Source organism: Elephas maximus, chromosome 21 (genome assembly GCF_024166365.1).
Source record: "Elephas maximus indicus isolate mEleMax1 chromosome 21, mEleMax1 primary haplotype, whole genome shotgun sequence".
Lineage (NCBI taxonomy): Eukaryota > Metazoa > Chordata > Mammalia > Proboscidea > Elephantidae > Elephas > Elephas maximus.
Genome location: NC_064839.1, coordinates 42,191,359 through 42,207,294, shown reverse-complemented (window position 1 = coordinate 42,207,294; position 15,936 = coordinate 42,191,359). Strand labels below are relative to the sequence as shown.

General features: G+C 37.2%; 1 protein-coding gene across 6 annotated transcripts in view; it reads right to left on the bottom strand.

Moving 5' to 3' along the window:
• The window catches only part of CNTNAP4 (contactin associated protein family member 4), a 385,387-nt gene that overhangs the window by 13,701 nt on the left and 355,750 nt on the right, over positions 1–15,936 (bottom strand). For all 6 annotated transcript variants that reach the window (XM_049864933.1, XM_049864936.1, XM_049864939.1 and 3 more), the window contains 3 exons: positions 12,476–12,700; positions 10,522–10,655; positions 9,092–9,179 (listed from right to left, as the gene is read on the bottom strand). In XM_049864933.1, the coding sequence (XP_049720890.1) occupies positions 9,092–9,179; positions 10,522–10,655; positions 12,476–12,700 (447 nt within the window). The remainder of the gene's footprint in view (positions 1–9,091; positions 9,180–10,521; positions 10,656–12,475; positions 12,701–15,936) is intronic.

Here is a 15,936-nt window from a genome sequence, read left to right as displayed (position 1 = left end):
TTATGACACCAGATTGTCAAAGGAAAGAGATGGGTGTGACATCATCATCAGAGGAGGACGCTGGCTCATTTCCCAGGAACCCTGGTCTCTTGGTAACATGTACCTCAGACAAAATATCAGTTTCTACCTTATCATTTAGGAGCCCTGATGGTGCAATGGTTAAGCACTTAGTTGCTAAACTGAGTGGTTGGCAGTTCAAACCCACCTAGCAGCTCTGCGGGAGGAAGACCTGGCAATCTGCTCCTGTAAAGATTACAGCCAAGAAAACCCTATGTGGCAGTTCTACTCTGTCACACAGGGTCGCTATGAGCCAAAATCAACTTGTCAGCACCTAACAACAAAAATTTTATCATTTACTCTATAATTAAAATAAAGTAATACATTCCTTTCACCATCACAAATGCTCTTTGGGTTTGGAACATGACACTTCTGATCTATGTTCATGTATCACTATTAAGACAAAAGGTGTTTTTACTTTTCTAAGTGTGGCCAGTTCAAAATCATATGGCTAGCTCCCTGGAAGTGACTAAAGCCACCACAAGAATGAAGTCATGCCAGGCATTGAGGACAATCTATGACATTTTAATTATTAAAATATTAAAAAATTAATCAATCTGATGAATAAAAAATAATTTTAGGTAGATTTCTTACTTTTCTTGCTCTAACTGGTACTTCCTTTACTTTCCTTTTAAAAATTGCTTCTTTTTTAAATTGTGACAAATATGTAGGTAACAACACATTTGCCATTTCAACAATCTTCAGGTGTACAGTTTGGTATCATTAATTATGTTCATTATGTCATTCAACCATCACTATTAATTGTTTCCAAATTTTTCTAACTTGTCCATTATCTTAGAAGTCATTTCACAAGATGTTTACAAAATCACAGTGCTCTTATGTAATCTAGTTCACCTTTCTTCCTCACCTCAGGGTGTTGAAGAAAGTTTTACATAAAGTATTTGACATATTGCGGATTGTTCTTAAGGCTCTCTTGAGGAGATTGAGTAGATGTCCTTTTCTTGTTGACTACACACTTTATTTACATCTGGTCTAAATAGTTTACTGCAGTAGTCTGAGTATACGTCCTGGCTCTGCTACTTCCAAAGACAGAAATGATCCTACGGGCCTGCACCTCTAATTTAAGGCCCATATGAGTGAAAACAATCAAGCTTTTACTTAAACAAATCTTAAAACTACTCTAACATAAAAAGACATCCAGGTACAGAGCTCAGAACTTAATTTTATAATGAATTATGCATATGAAAAGCAAAAATAATTCAGTCTATTGATTATGGGAGGATCTGAACTGAGCTGCTTGGCTTCAAACCTTAGTCTTCCCATCACAGCTTTGAAGCCCCAATAGATTATTATTATTCTTAGAATTGAGTCCTAACATATCTTAAGTGTAATTGGGAATTAAAGACTATTTCCATCTCGTCATAGTACAATCTGACATTGTTTCTTAAACTTTACTTTCCCTGGTCAATATCTTCTAGGAATGCTTGTAAAGAGTGACAGTAATCCAAAATTATCCTCACAGTTCTTACTAAGTTTAAAAAATGAGTACTGGATTCTATGGAAGAGTGATCAAATGGGGGGAAAATAGAATCCAGGATTCTGGAGTTGTTGAGGCTAGATGAACCCCTGAAACTATCACCCTGAGACAATCTGTAACCTTAAACCTCAAACCAAAACTAACCTCTGAAGTCTTCTTTGAACCAAACGGTAGTTTAATTAGTAAAGTATGTTTGCCTTGAGCATTGTGCTCTTTTAAAGAATTATCTATGTGGGATCAAATTGACAGCAGCAACTCAAAAAGTTAGATGAGAAGCTCGGGGGCAATGAATTTATATTAGTTCTGGTGGAATAATTTGCAAAAGGGATGGTGAGAATGGCTACACAACTTGAAGAATGTAATCATTGTCACTGAATTGTACATGAAGAAATTGTTAAAATGGTGTATCTCTTGCTGTGTATATTTTCACCAAAATAATAGTTAAAAAAAAAAAAAAGAGTTCTGGAGAAAGTCGAGAGATGGAGAGCATTTCTTTTGTTTCTCATTTTCCTTCTGAAAAAGAGTAGGATGGTCACTTCTAAGTCTTTTGTTAAAAATATATGCAAATTCCAACTCCAATTTAAAAAGAGAAGAAAGAGTGGTCAATGTTTATATTTTGCTCCCTTAAAAGAAATATTCAGAAATTAAATGATAGAAGTATTTTAATATATTTTAATTCAGAAGGTGATTTGGAACTATTTTTTGTAAAGTCATGTAGAGGATTTTATGCCCAATTAGACACACATTAAACCTTTTTTATAGTGATTATCTGTATGCCTACTAAACCATAAGCTTTAAGAGGGCAGATGTAATGTTTTCCTTGCTGACAAGTAATCTCTACGTTCATGGTAGGTGATCACAAAGTACATGCTGAAGAATGAATCAATCAATGAGCCAGATGGGGTTGTTGTTGTTATTAGGTGCTGTTGAGTCAGTTTTTGAATCTCTATGTTCATGGTAGGTGATCACAAAGTACATGCTGAAGAATGACTCAATCAATGAGCCAAATGGGGTTGTTGTTGTTATTAGGTGCTGTTGAGTCAGTTTTTGACTCATAGCGACTCCCAAATGAAAATACACACTTGGTAAGTGTGACAGTCATGAGACTTCCAACAACAAGGAGAATAATTGTCCAAGAGCTTCAGCTGATGGACTCTGAAATTCATGGCCATGCTTGTGCCAAGGCCATGCTAACCATGGGCTGCCTCTACCCAGTGGCTGATGGCAATAGGGATTCTAAGGCAGGTTCTTCCCTGGGAAACATGGTAGTCCTCCAACAGCTGACTTTGACTCAAGGACTCCCCAGTGGCTTTGCCAAACCTTTTTTATACTGCACAGCAGTTTCGGACACTTCTGTCTAACTCTCCTTCCCTCTCTCCTTCACAAGGAACAGAGTTGCATAGCTGTCTGATGGCTCCACCAGCCTCAGTGGGGTCTCCCTACCCCAATTTTCTCTTACATATGTGTTTATCTTAATGAATCCTCACATTTTTAGTCCTGTCTTGGCAACTGTTTCTTGGAGGACACAAACTGACACAACAAGTAACTTCAAAATTGAGCAACTCTCTTTGGAAAATTAATAATTCCTTTTTTAACCATCTTGTTGATCTATTTTACTAAAAATCAATAAACTACATTAAAAATAATATCGATGTAATAATATGTTACATAACGTTTTACTACAAATTTATATACCTCACTAAATATGATCATAAATTTTTAGTACTCTTTGAATTACAAATTATTTGAGCAGAGCATTAGTCCTTGGTCATGATCCATATCTTAGATACACACTAACTTTTTACTTAAACCTTTAGGACAGTGAGTTGATTTAGACTATAAAGTTAATTGCTAAATTTGAATTTTAATCTTAATTTTCAGCATGAGTGATATGCATTAGAATAACATGTAATTCTTGGATAAAAACATTAGCATTTTAAACTTCATACTAATATTTATATAATGAATATTATCCTACTGTTTGATTAATACAATTCTCATAAAATGCAGATCAATTTCTCAATTTTTTATAATATATTTATAAAATATATATATAAAAATATATAATATATTTTTATAATATATTTGAAGAAAAATAATATTTTCTTCAATAACTCTTGGCATTAAACTTGAAGACAGTATTTCTTCAGAAATATTATTTTCTCAACATTCTTTGTAATTGTTAAAATTTTCTATTTTGTGTTACATGATTTAATATACATGCCTCATCTCCATTCACAGATGAACTCTTGAGATCAGAATTTATTTTTTTATCACTATCTGCCACAGTTTCTGGTATAATTTTTTTTTTTAAAAAAGAAGTTGCCCTCAGGTCAACTCCAACTCGTGGTGGCCCCATGTGTGTCAGAGTAGAACTGTGTTCCGTTGGATTTTTAATGACTGATTTTTCAGAAATAGCTCTCTAGGTCTTTCTTCCAAGGTGCCTCTGGGTGGACTCGAACTGTCAACCTTCTGGTTAGCAGCCAAGTGCACTAACCATTTGTACTGCCCAGGGAGTCCATGTGGTATAATATCTTGCTCAAAAAACCTATTCAATGTGTCTTCTTGACTTCGGTAAACACGTAAGTTCACCGTTCATGCACCGATGACTACCCAAGTCGAGTTTGAGAGACAGGCACTCCTCTGAGACTCTCAGTTACACATTCTCCTAATTCTGTGAGTAACAACTATCCAGTGCTATGGACAAGCAGTCCTGGTGGCACAGTGGTTAAGTGCATGGCTTCTAACTGAAAGGTCAGCAGTTTGGACCCACCAGCAGCTCTGCGGTAAAGATTCCCAAAAACTCAATTCCATTGCTGTCGAGCTGATTTCAACTCATAGAGACCGTATAGGACAGATTAGAACTGCCCCATAGGGTTTCCAAGCCTGTAAATCTTTAGGGAAGCAGATTGCCACACTTTTTTCCCACAGAGTGGCTGGTGGGTTCAAATCGCCATCATCGACCTTTTGCTTACCAGCTGAGCACTCCCACCACTGAGACACCAGGGCTTCTTTTGGGGCAAAGATTACAGCCTTGGAAACCCTATGTGGCAGTTCTATTGCATCCTATAGGATTGCCATAAGTCAGGATGACTCGATGGAAACGGGTTTTTTTATTGGTGTGGGCAAAGTTAGGTTTAATGGAGGACAAATAGCAAGCAGAGTCTTCTGCGAGCCTGATGCTCACCAAAGAGGTTGTAAGGCAAGGTGTCCCACTGCGGAGGACAGGCTCCACCCTCTGACCTCTTCAGCTCTGGCTCATCTACTAACACTCCAGGGCTCTCAGCCCTTCCCCAGGCAGCTGCACTCTGACTTCCCCCACTGCTGAGAACCTTAGGGAAGGTGACAGCTCTTGTAGTTAATCAAGATTGTTGGGTTTATATGGTTGTTGCTATTGTCATTACTATTTAAGTTTTTAAAAATTCTTTATGGATTCCTATGCTATGCATAGTTATAACGGGAATAAAGTCCTCCAACATTATGAAAAAATTAATGTTCAGAAATGCCTAAGTAACATATTTTAAGTTAAATAGCCAACTCAGAGAGCTGAACAGATTTCGAAGGGTGGCTTCAGAAGACAAAGTATTATAATGAAATGTGCAAAGACCTGGAGTCAGAAAACCAAAAGGGAAGAACATGCTCGGCATTTATCAAGCTGAAAGCACTAAAGAAAAAATTTAAGTCTTGAGTTGCAATATTAAAGAATTCTCAGGGCAAAAAACTGAACGACATAGGAAGCATCAGAAGAAGATGGAAGGAATACTCAGTCACTGTAGCAAAAAGAATTGGTCAACATTCAATCATTTCAGGGGAGCATATGATCAAGAACCAATGTTACTGAAGGAAGAAGTACAAGCTGCACTAAAGGCATTGGCAAAAAACAAGGCTCCAGGAATTGATGGAGTACCATTCAAAATGTTTCAACAAAGGGATGCAATGCAGGAAGCACTCACTTGTCTATGCCATGGATTGAATTGTGTCCCCCCAAAATACTGTCAACTTGGCTAGGTCATGATTCCCAGTATTATATGATCGTCTACCATTTTGTTATCTGATGTGATTTCCCTATGTGTTGTAAATCCTATCACTATGATGTGTGTAATGAGATGGATTAGTGGCAGTTATACTGATGAGATCTATAAGATCAGTGTTTTAAGCAAATCTCTTTTGAGATATAAAAGAAAGAAGCAAGCAGAGAGACACAGGGACCTCATACCACCAAGAAAGCAGTGCCAAGAGCAGAGGGCATCCTTTGGACCTGAGGTTCCTGCACTGAGGTGCTCCCAGACCAAGGGAAGACTGATGACAAGGGCCTTCCTTCAGAGCCTTCAGACAGAGAAAGGCTTCCCCTGGAGCTGGTGCCTTGAATTTGGACTTCTAGCCTACTGGACTATGAGAGAATGAACTTCTCTCTGTTAAAGCCATCCACTTGTTAAAGACATTTCTTTTATAGCAGCACTAAATGACTAAGATAGCCAGGAAAACTGGAAGACAGCTACCTGGCCAACTGACTGGAAGAGATTCATATTCGTGCCCATTCCAAAGAAAGGCGATCCAAGAGAATGCAGAAATTATCAAACAATATCATTAATATCACATGCAAGTAAAATTATGCTGACGATAATTCAAAAACAGTTGTGGCAGTACATTGACAGGGAACTGCCAGAAATTCAAGCCAGATTCAGAAGACGACATGGAACAGGGGATATCACTGTTGATGTCAGGTGGATCTTGGCTAAAAGCAGAGAATACAAGAAAGATGTTTACCTGTGTTTTATTGACTATGCAAAGGCATTCGACTGTGTGGATCATAACAAATCATGAATAATACTGTGAAAAGCGAGAATTTCAGAACATTTAATTGTGCTCATGAGGAACTTGTACATAGATGAAGAGGCAGTCTTTTGAACAAAACAATGGGATACTGCATGGTTTAAAATCAATCTATATGCTGAGCAAATAATCTAAGAAGCTGGACTTCATGAAGAAGAATGTGGCATCAGGTCTGGAACAAAATTCATTAACAACTTGCAATTTGCAGATGACACAACGTTGCTTGCTGAAGGTGAAAAGGACTTGAAGCATTTACTGATGAAGATCAAAGACTACAGCTTTTGGATTACACCTCAATATAAAGAAAACAAAACTCTTCACAACTGGACAAATAAGCAACATTATGATAAATGGAGAAAAGGTAGAAGTTGTCAAAGATTTCATTTTACTTGGATCCTCAATCAATGTACATGGAAGTGGCAGTCAAGAAATGAAACGATGCACTGCATTGGGCAAATCTGCTGCAAAACATTTTTAAAGTGTTTAAAAAGCAAAAATGTCACTTTGAGGACTAAGGTGTGCCTGGCCCAAGCCATGGTATTTTCAGTTGTCTCATATGCATTCAAAATCTGGACAACGATAAGGAAGACTGAAGAATTAATGCATTTGAATTATGGTTTTCGCAAAAAATACTGAATATACCATGGACTGCCAGAAGAACGAATGAGTCTGTCTTGGGACAAATACAGCCAAACTGCTCCTTAGAAGCAAGGATGGCGAGGCTTCTTGCTTACTTTGGACATGTTATGAGGAGGGACTAGGCCTTGGAGAAGGACATCATGCTTGGTAAAGTAGAGGGTCAGCGAAAAAGAGGAAGACCCTCAATGAGAGGGACTGACATGGTGGCTGCAACAGTGGGCTCAACCATAGCAACAATTGTGAGGATGGCACAGCACTGGACACTGTTTCGTTCTGTTGTGCATGGGGTCACTGTGAGTTGGAACCAACTCCATGGCACCTAACAACAACAACAACAACAGTGTCCTTGTCTCTACAGTGGCCTGAAATTGCTATAAATATTTTCCAATAAGCAAAAAAATATTGCCGTCAAGTCGATTCTGACTTGTAGTGATCCTATATGACAGAGTAGAACTGCCCTACAGGGTTTCCAAGGCCGCAAATGTTTCTGGAAGCGGATTGCCACATCTTTTTCCTGAGGAGCAGCTGGTGGGTTCGAACCACTGGCCTTTCTGTTGTGCTTACTCATGACACCAGGCCTCCCAATAAAATCTGCTACAAAATACTGAATATGAAATAACTATGCATTTTCTTTATTTGTTTTTTAACAAAGTCTAACCATCATTTCTGTACATGTACAGCTAAGTCTAAAACTAAGACTCACATGCACAGTCCTAAAGTGCATACTGTCTTATCTGTTAAAAAGACATCAACAGTCAGGATTTGAATCAACTTTTAAAGCCACAAAAAAAAAAACAGTAGAAACATCATTTTATGTCAAATATGTCATTGATGATACATGTATCCTAAGAGCAAATAATGTGAGTGCTGGTCTTAAATAATTAAATTTATATAATTAAAACAAAGAAACTCCCTTAGAACTTTTCAGTTAAGCTTACAAATATCTAAGGAGTTTTTTTTTTTTTTTTTTTTTTTATGTATACCATAGCATGCAGGAGGAACATTGCAATTCATGATATTTCCCCAGTTTGTTTGGAGAACAAAAGCACATAAATTTGATGCTCAGCATAGTACTTGAAAGCCTATAAATATTTATAAACTTAACTATTAACCTTCTCAAGGGCCAGTAATTTGATAATTCACCATGCGTTTAATCAAACAATCTCAAGGTTTTGAGATTATGTAAAAGGAATGTAAGGAATGATTAATTGAGGGACAAGAAACCAAAAAGGTCAAAATAAAAGTTTCCATTTGCCATCTTGGACAGAATATTACATGTTAGTGTATAACCGACTAAGAATGAAAAACAGATTAAAAGAAACACATAGAATCCCTACCACTCCCAAATAATGTGAAATATCAATACTGCTTACAATTTACTTGTAACCAAAAAGAAAATCCCTTTAAAAATTTACTCCTCTTTCAATTTAGTTTTTGTGGGCAAATGCAAAAAAATAGAGAGATGTACATAGTTATTTTGATGTTAAAATGGTAATAGTGTGTTTCTATTTCAGTGATATTATCAGAAATAATTGGCAGATATAAGAATTATAAGACATTTAGACTAGGTTTTGGCAATAGGAGCTGGTAAGTGTAACATCTCAACAAGGGAAACAAGATCCAATCCACAACCTAATGCATATTCGCCAACTAGAAGAAAAGCAATTTTTTTTTCTTCTTCCTTTCTTTTAGACCTAATCCTAGTTTTATCACTACATGAAGGTTTCTATATTTGGCAGCTAGTTAATGTATAATTTTTTTATTTCTACCTTTATAATTTGATATTTTTGAAGTCTGAGAGCAGTATCGTATGCTGGATTGACTTAGGTAGGAGACCAGTGACATTCCTCCCATGGAGGAGCCTTGTTCATCCCTCAGGAAGCACCTCCATGATGGCACATGCCTCTGGGAAAGTATGGTTTCTACCTTATCACTCACTCTGTAATTAAAATAAGGCAAGAAATTTCTTTTGGCATAATGAATGCTTTTTTATATTTGGAACATGATCCTCCCAATGCATGTTCATGTATCACCATTAGGGGGAAAGTTTTTTCTTCTACTTACCTAAAATCCTGCCCAGTACGAGTGATTTGACTGCACTGAATTCTGTACCTGATGACAGGTGGACTTGTCTCCTTGTGTTCTCATCAATCTATGAAATTGTTACATGTGATACAAAGATCCAGATGGATGCCAGTTGTGTTGAGAAATGGACAGGTAAAGGAAGACAAGAGCAAATGAAAAAAATAAGTACATGCTAGTATGGTCCCAAAGACTTAAAAAAAAATTTTTAATAGCCATTTATAAAGGTAAATATTTTCTAAACTATTTCTATACTACCATCTGATAAAACTGCACACCACCTTTATTTTTCTTTACTGCATAAGGAATCCATAGTTAGTGTGATAGTTAAGGTTATATGTTAACTTGATTAGGCCATGATTTTCAGTGGTTTGGCAGTTATTATGTAACCATCCTCTATTTTGTGTTCTGATGTGAGCTGCCAGTCAGCTGAAAGGGGAATTTTCTTGTGGGTGTAGCCTGCATCCAATATATATAGATGTTCTGGCAAAGCCTGCCCTCTCCATCCTGCATCCAGCTCATTGTCTTCTGACCTCCAGTTCCTGGGATGTGAGTCAGCAGCATGCCATCTGACCTGCAGATTTTAAGATTCACCAACCTCTGCAGTCCCATGAGCCAGCAGCCTGCCATCTGACCTGCCAATCATGGGTTTGCCAGCCCCTGCAGCCACGTGAGTTAGGAGAAGCCTCCAGTCTGACACTTGACCCACAGATTTGGAACTTTCCAGCTTCCATAAGTGTGTGAGCCATTCCCTTGAAATAAATCTCTCTATATACATATTTTTATGTATACACTTCACTGGTTTTGCTCCTCTATGGAACCCAGCCTAAGGCCGTAAAACCGACAAAAAGATACAGTAAGTTATTTTTCACCTCAGTACTTTTACTTAGCTTAGTGCTTGAATCATGTAGCTAAGAAATGTTCCTCTACATAGAGGGTGGAAACGTTAATGCTTTTTTCAAAAGTTAGTACAGTGAATAATTCCAATTTCTCTGCTGTGACTCAAACCATTTTTTATTTTGTCATTGCAATCATTATTTTCTATGTTAAAATTGTTTCTGCATTTATACCCATCTGATGTAAACTGGTTTTATCAGAGTACCTGGGATGCTACAAGTCATACACTATGGTAAATTAGATAGCATTTCCTACTGGGCAAAGTATAAAGCAAATAAGGAAAGTTTAACATAGTCAAATATTAATAACATCTTGGACAGAATTTTATTGCTTATAGAAAACCAGACCATATTTGACATTCTGTCTATGATCTGTAGAAGAACAACATGAAAAAATGTTTGTCTTTGTTCATTACAATTCTTAACAAAATTTTGCTTTAGGTCCTACATAATGGGGAGTTTATTTTAATCTTTGCTACTGTTAAGTGGGTTGTACTGTAAAGTTTAGCGTGTTACCTCTACAAAAACCACTCCTTCGTCTCTGTTGATCTTTACATGGTGAAGCTGCCCATCAGCCATGCTTTTAAAATCAAAGTTAACAACATCAGGATCTTGATGTCTATTCAGCTTGTACCTGATCTGCAAACTTCCTAAAGAGGAAAAAAAATTTTTTTTCAGTTAAAATTGTATGTTAAAAAACTACTGATAAAGACTTACAGACCTCTTGCTGTCGCTGCAATTATTTATTCATTTCTGTAGACAAAATTCACAATAGTTCACCTGGATGTACCTCATCATCACAATTCCTAAAAGTCAGTCCAAACCAAACCAAACCAAACCCAGTGCCGTCGAGTCGATTCTGACTCATAGCGACCCTATACAGCAGAGTTTCTAAGGAGCGCCTGGCGGATTCGAACTGCTGACCCTTTGGTTAGCAGCCGTAGCACTTAACCACTTACCTACGTTAAATTGCACCATTTTATAAAAATCAAGACTAAGCATGTTGTTAAATAAGCAGTCTCCTTCCTGAAAATCTTTCATTTTTCTTTCTCAAAAGTCAGCATACAGATTAAGCATATACAAATTGCTGCACTAGCTTCTATCTTAAAAAAAAAAAAAAAAAGACTCTTGGAATATTATGAAATGCCGAACTATTGTGGATTAGTGGTAGAACATTCTGTTTCTATAATCTTTTCTTTTTTCTATAATCTGATCTTTTTAATAGATTCCTGAAATGCAGTGGACCAATGGAATTCCTATAAACAAATGTAGTTATACTAAAGATGAGAAATACTTCCAAGTGGTCATGGTCAAAGACTCTGAAATGAAATTAGGGCGAAATGAACAGTTTTAAACCAAATTTACCAACAGAATAAATACTACTCACTTACTTGCCTGCAGTGATATCAATTAATATACTTCACAGGAGACCTTCCAATTTAACAAAGAAAAGGTCCTAATCTATAGATAAACTTCAAGCTCAAAATATGCAGTGAGCATAAATATACTTATTAACATTATCATTTTTTTATTTTGGCATTTGGTGCTCCTAGGCCACATTTGACTTAGTTGAAACGATACGTACACATTCGTATATTTGTTCTTCTCATCCAAATAGAGAATTCATTACTAAAATCTTTATCTTTAGTCAGGACATGAGAAGATTAAAATAGCAGTAGGTGATCTTCTGAGGCAAGGTTTCTATAACACACTCATTTCCCAATCCACAGGCCATTACCCTATACGACTGTACCAACATCTCCCTTGACTATTTTATTGCCTATAATTGGAACCAATAGGCTATCTTGTGGAAATTTTCTTATACATAACCAGTTCCCATCAAGTCAGTTACAACTCATGGCGACCCCATGTGTATCAGCATAGAACTGTGCTCTGTTAGGGTTTTCGATGGCTGATTTTTCGGAAGTAGACTGCCAGGCCTTTCTTCTAAGGTGTCTCTGGGTGAGCTCAAAACTTCAACTGTTTTGGTTAGCAGTTGAGCACATTAACTGTTTGCACTATGCAGGGATGCCTTCTGATACATACCATTGGTTTATCAACACCCCCTCAGCTTCTCTGCTTGGCTTTGAACAAAGCACGTGTTATATACAACTAGGTGTCTTACTTCAAAATGTACCGTAGAGCTAATTTTGATTATTTATATGGAGTACTAAAAGCTCCTATCAATAATAAAATACTATAATAAATATTTTATTAATAATAAACAAATTATCATATAAAATATGTGATATTATCAAAATTATAAAGAGATAAAAGCATCTTAATAATTTAAATAGCTCTTGTAGGTGAAAGATACTGGATGGTACTGAAAAGGCACAACGTACTAAAAATTTCCACACTATTTTTTTTCTTGTTTGTGGTTTCAGAAGCAAGAACACAAGAACAATCCATACTATTACTGACCCATATTCTAATTCAATTTCCTCTTGCTCATCTAAAAGGCACTCACCATTTTTGGCAATGATTACTGAGAGGTATTCATTATAAAAGGAGCTGATATAGAGCAGCAAGCTTGGTGTTCGTGTTGTTCGGAAGCTAAATTTGATCATTTCTCTGCTCAGCTTCATATCACCGTGAAATGATGCAGCGTGGGAGCTGGAGTTTTTACTTAAGGAATAATTTTCTTGAAAATTGTAAATCACGGATGAGCCAGATCCAAAATATGCAGAAATCTCTGAAATGACGTGCAAGTTTTGTTATGTTAAAGAAAAATTAAGTACAAGGATCTTGTTTTAGTTATATTGATACTGTAAGATTTAAAAAAAAAAACAACAAATTGCACGGGTATAAGAAACACCTCCAAAGCAGAACTGAATAACAGTAAATTAATAAAGCTTTCATGATGGTCCTTGAAATGGCTTTATCTTAGAATGACATATAATTAATTCACTAGTATAACTTTACAGTTGCAAACTTAATGCTCTCCTCTCTTGAGTTCAGACATAAATCAGACTGCTTGACTATTTACCTTTTTTAATTTCCATTGTCTGCTTAAATTTTAACCCCCATCTTTTGTAGACAGAATGCATTAGTCCTCCTGTAGTGGCTGGGAAGGAGAAAGGTTTGAGCAACTCTCTCAACTTCCTGGATTAATGGGCAAAAATTGTCTTTTATGCCTAAACACTTTCTCATATTTAATGAACATTGCAAAAAAAAAAGTTAAGTTTTGGTAAGTATTAGGTCAAAGTAAGAAATTATCCAGCTTCTTTTAAATCAGTTTTGAAAGCATAATATTTTATTTGGTATAAGATTAATTTCCCAAATGCACACATGCATACATACACACCCCGAATACAGATGAATGAAAGTGAGGAGGATGGTAGGAGGGATGATCAGTTTTGGAGCCCTGAACCCTGTTTCTCTCCATTACTATAAAGTGCCAGTTATTGAATGAGAGTTACAGAAGGTATTTACCAGGTCATATAGCAGTGTTATGTTTCCTTCAGCATCTCAGGGCAGTGGTGTCACTAGGGGAGTGCAGGGGGTGACGACCTTACAGAGTGATACTGTCAGAGGAGGTGACACCAAAATGACTGTCTATAAAAATATCCCTTTAGTTAGTTATAACAACAAAAACATTTTTTGCAAACCCAACTTACAGTATCAATACACCTACAAGGCTAAAACTTTATGCTAATTTACTTTTTGAACCTTCTAATGCACTCTGGTCAGAGCTGCCATTAGTACTCAATTACAATGACACTTCAAATCATGTGATTTCATCTGCAGGTGCTACAAGCACTTGCTGTTGCTTTTTTTGCTGCCATTGTTTTTATACTCACTGATTTTGTCACATTTTTTGGTGTTTTAGCAACAATATTGTGGTATTTAGTATTTGTAAGCCTATATCGATAAAATTTTTGAGAGTGAAGTAGTAATTAAAGGAAAAGAAGAAGTAATATACCAGAATTACAATTTATGAGTAACATTAGTACAAAAAAACATTACTAAGGATTCTGTAAGGTCTGGTACAGGAAGAGGTCCATGTGGGGGTAGGGGGATGACACCATGAGTTACCGCACTGGGTGATACCAACCCTAGTGACATCAGTGCCTCAAACGTGTTTTAAAATTTTTGTATTATACACAACATATCCCCCATGCATCTGTCAGTTTGTCACACTGGGGGTTTGCATGCTGCTGTGATGCTGGAAGCTATGCTGTTGGTATTCAAATACCAGAAGGCTCACCTGTGGTGGACAGGTTTCAGCTGAGCTTTCAGGCTAAGACAGACTAGGAAGAAGGAACTGACAGTCTAGCTCTGAAAACAATTAGCCAGTGAAAACCTTATGAATAGCAGTGGAACATTGTCTGATACAGTGCCAGAAAAATTAGCCCCTCAGGTTGGAAAGCACTTAAAAGATTACTGGGGAAGAGCTGCCTCCTCAAAGTAGAGTCAACCTTAATGATGTGGATGGGTCAAGCGTCTAGGACTTCATTTGCTGATGTGGCACAACTCAAAATGAGAAGAAACAGCTGCAAATATCCATTAATAATCAGAATGTGGGATGTATGAAGTATGAACCAAGGAAAATTGGAAATCATCAAAAATGAAATGGAGGCGGAGCCAAGATGGCGGACTAGGCAGACGCTACCTCGGATCCCTCTTACAACAAAGACACGGAAAAACAAGTGAATCGATCACATACATAACAATTTACGAACCCTGAACAACAAACACAGATTTAGAGACGGAGAACGAACTAATACGGGGAAGCAGCGATTGTTTCCAGAGCCTGGAGCCAGTGTACCAGTCAGGTACGGCACAAGCACAGAGAGCTGCTCCACCCCCCTGAACTAACCCCGAGAGGGAGACCAGCCGGTTCCGCGGGCGGCGTGGGACGCAGACGGTAGGAGAAGTCCCCGGGAGGCAGTGACTGGTCTTGCAGCAGGAAGAGCAGCGTCCCAGCTGGGGAACCATCTCGCCGGGATTTGAACTGGACGCAGCAGATTTTCTGGAAAAACTAGTTTCCCAGTGATGGCTCAGAGACAACAATCCATATCAAACCACTTAAAGAAGCAGACCATGACAGCTTCTCCAACCCCCCAAACAAAAGAATCAAAATCTTTCCCAAATGAAGATACAATCCTGGAATTATCAGATACAGAACATAAAAAACTAATTTACAGAATGCTTAAAGATATCACAAATGAAATTAGGATAACTGCAGAAAAAGCCAAGGAACACACCGATAAAACTGTTGAAGAACTCAAAAAGATTATTCAAGAACATAGTGGAAAAATTAATAAGTTGCAAGAATCCATAGAGAGACAACATGTAGAAATCCAAAAGATTAACAATAAAATTACAGAATTAGACAACGCAATAGGAAGTCAGAGGACCAGACTCGAGCAATTAGAATGCAGACTGGGACATCTGGAGGACCAGGGAATCAACACCAACATAGCTGAAAAAAAATCAGATAAAAGAATTAAAAAAAATGAAGAAACCCTAAGAATTATGTGGGACTCTATCAAGAAGGATAACCTGCGGATGATTGGAGTCCCAGAACAGGGAGGGGGGACAGAAAACACAGAGAAAATAGTTGAAGAACTCCTGACAGAAAACTTCCCTGACATCATGAAAGACGAAAGGATATCTATCCAAGATGCTCATCGAACCCCATTTAAGATTGATCCAAAAAGAAAAACACCAAGACATATTGTCATCAAACTCACCAAAACCAAAGATAAAGAGAAAATTTTAAAAGCAGCCAGGGAGAAAAGAAAGGTTTCCTTCAAGGGAGAATCAATAAGAATAAGTTCAGACTACTCAGCAGAAACCATGCAGGCAAGAAGAGAATGGGACGACATATACAGAACACTGAAGGAGAAAAACTGCCAGCCAAGGATCATATATCCAGCAAAACTCTCTCTGAAATATGAAGGCGAAATTAAGATATTTACAGAC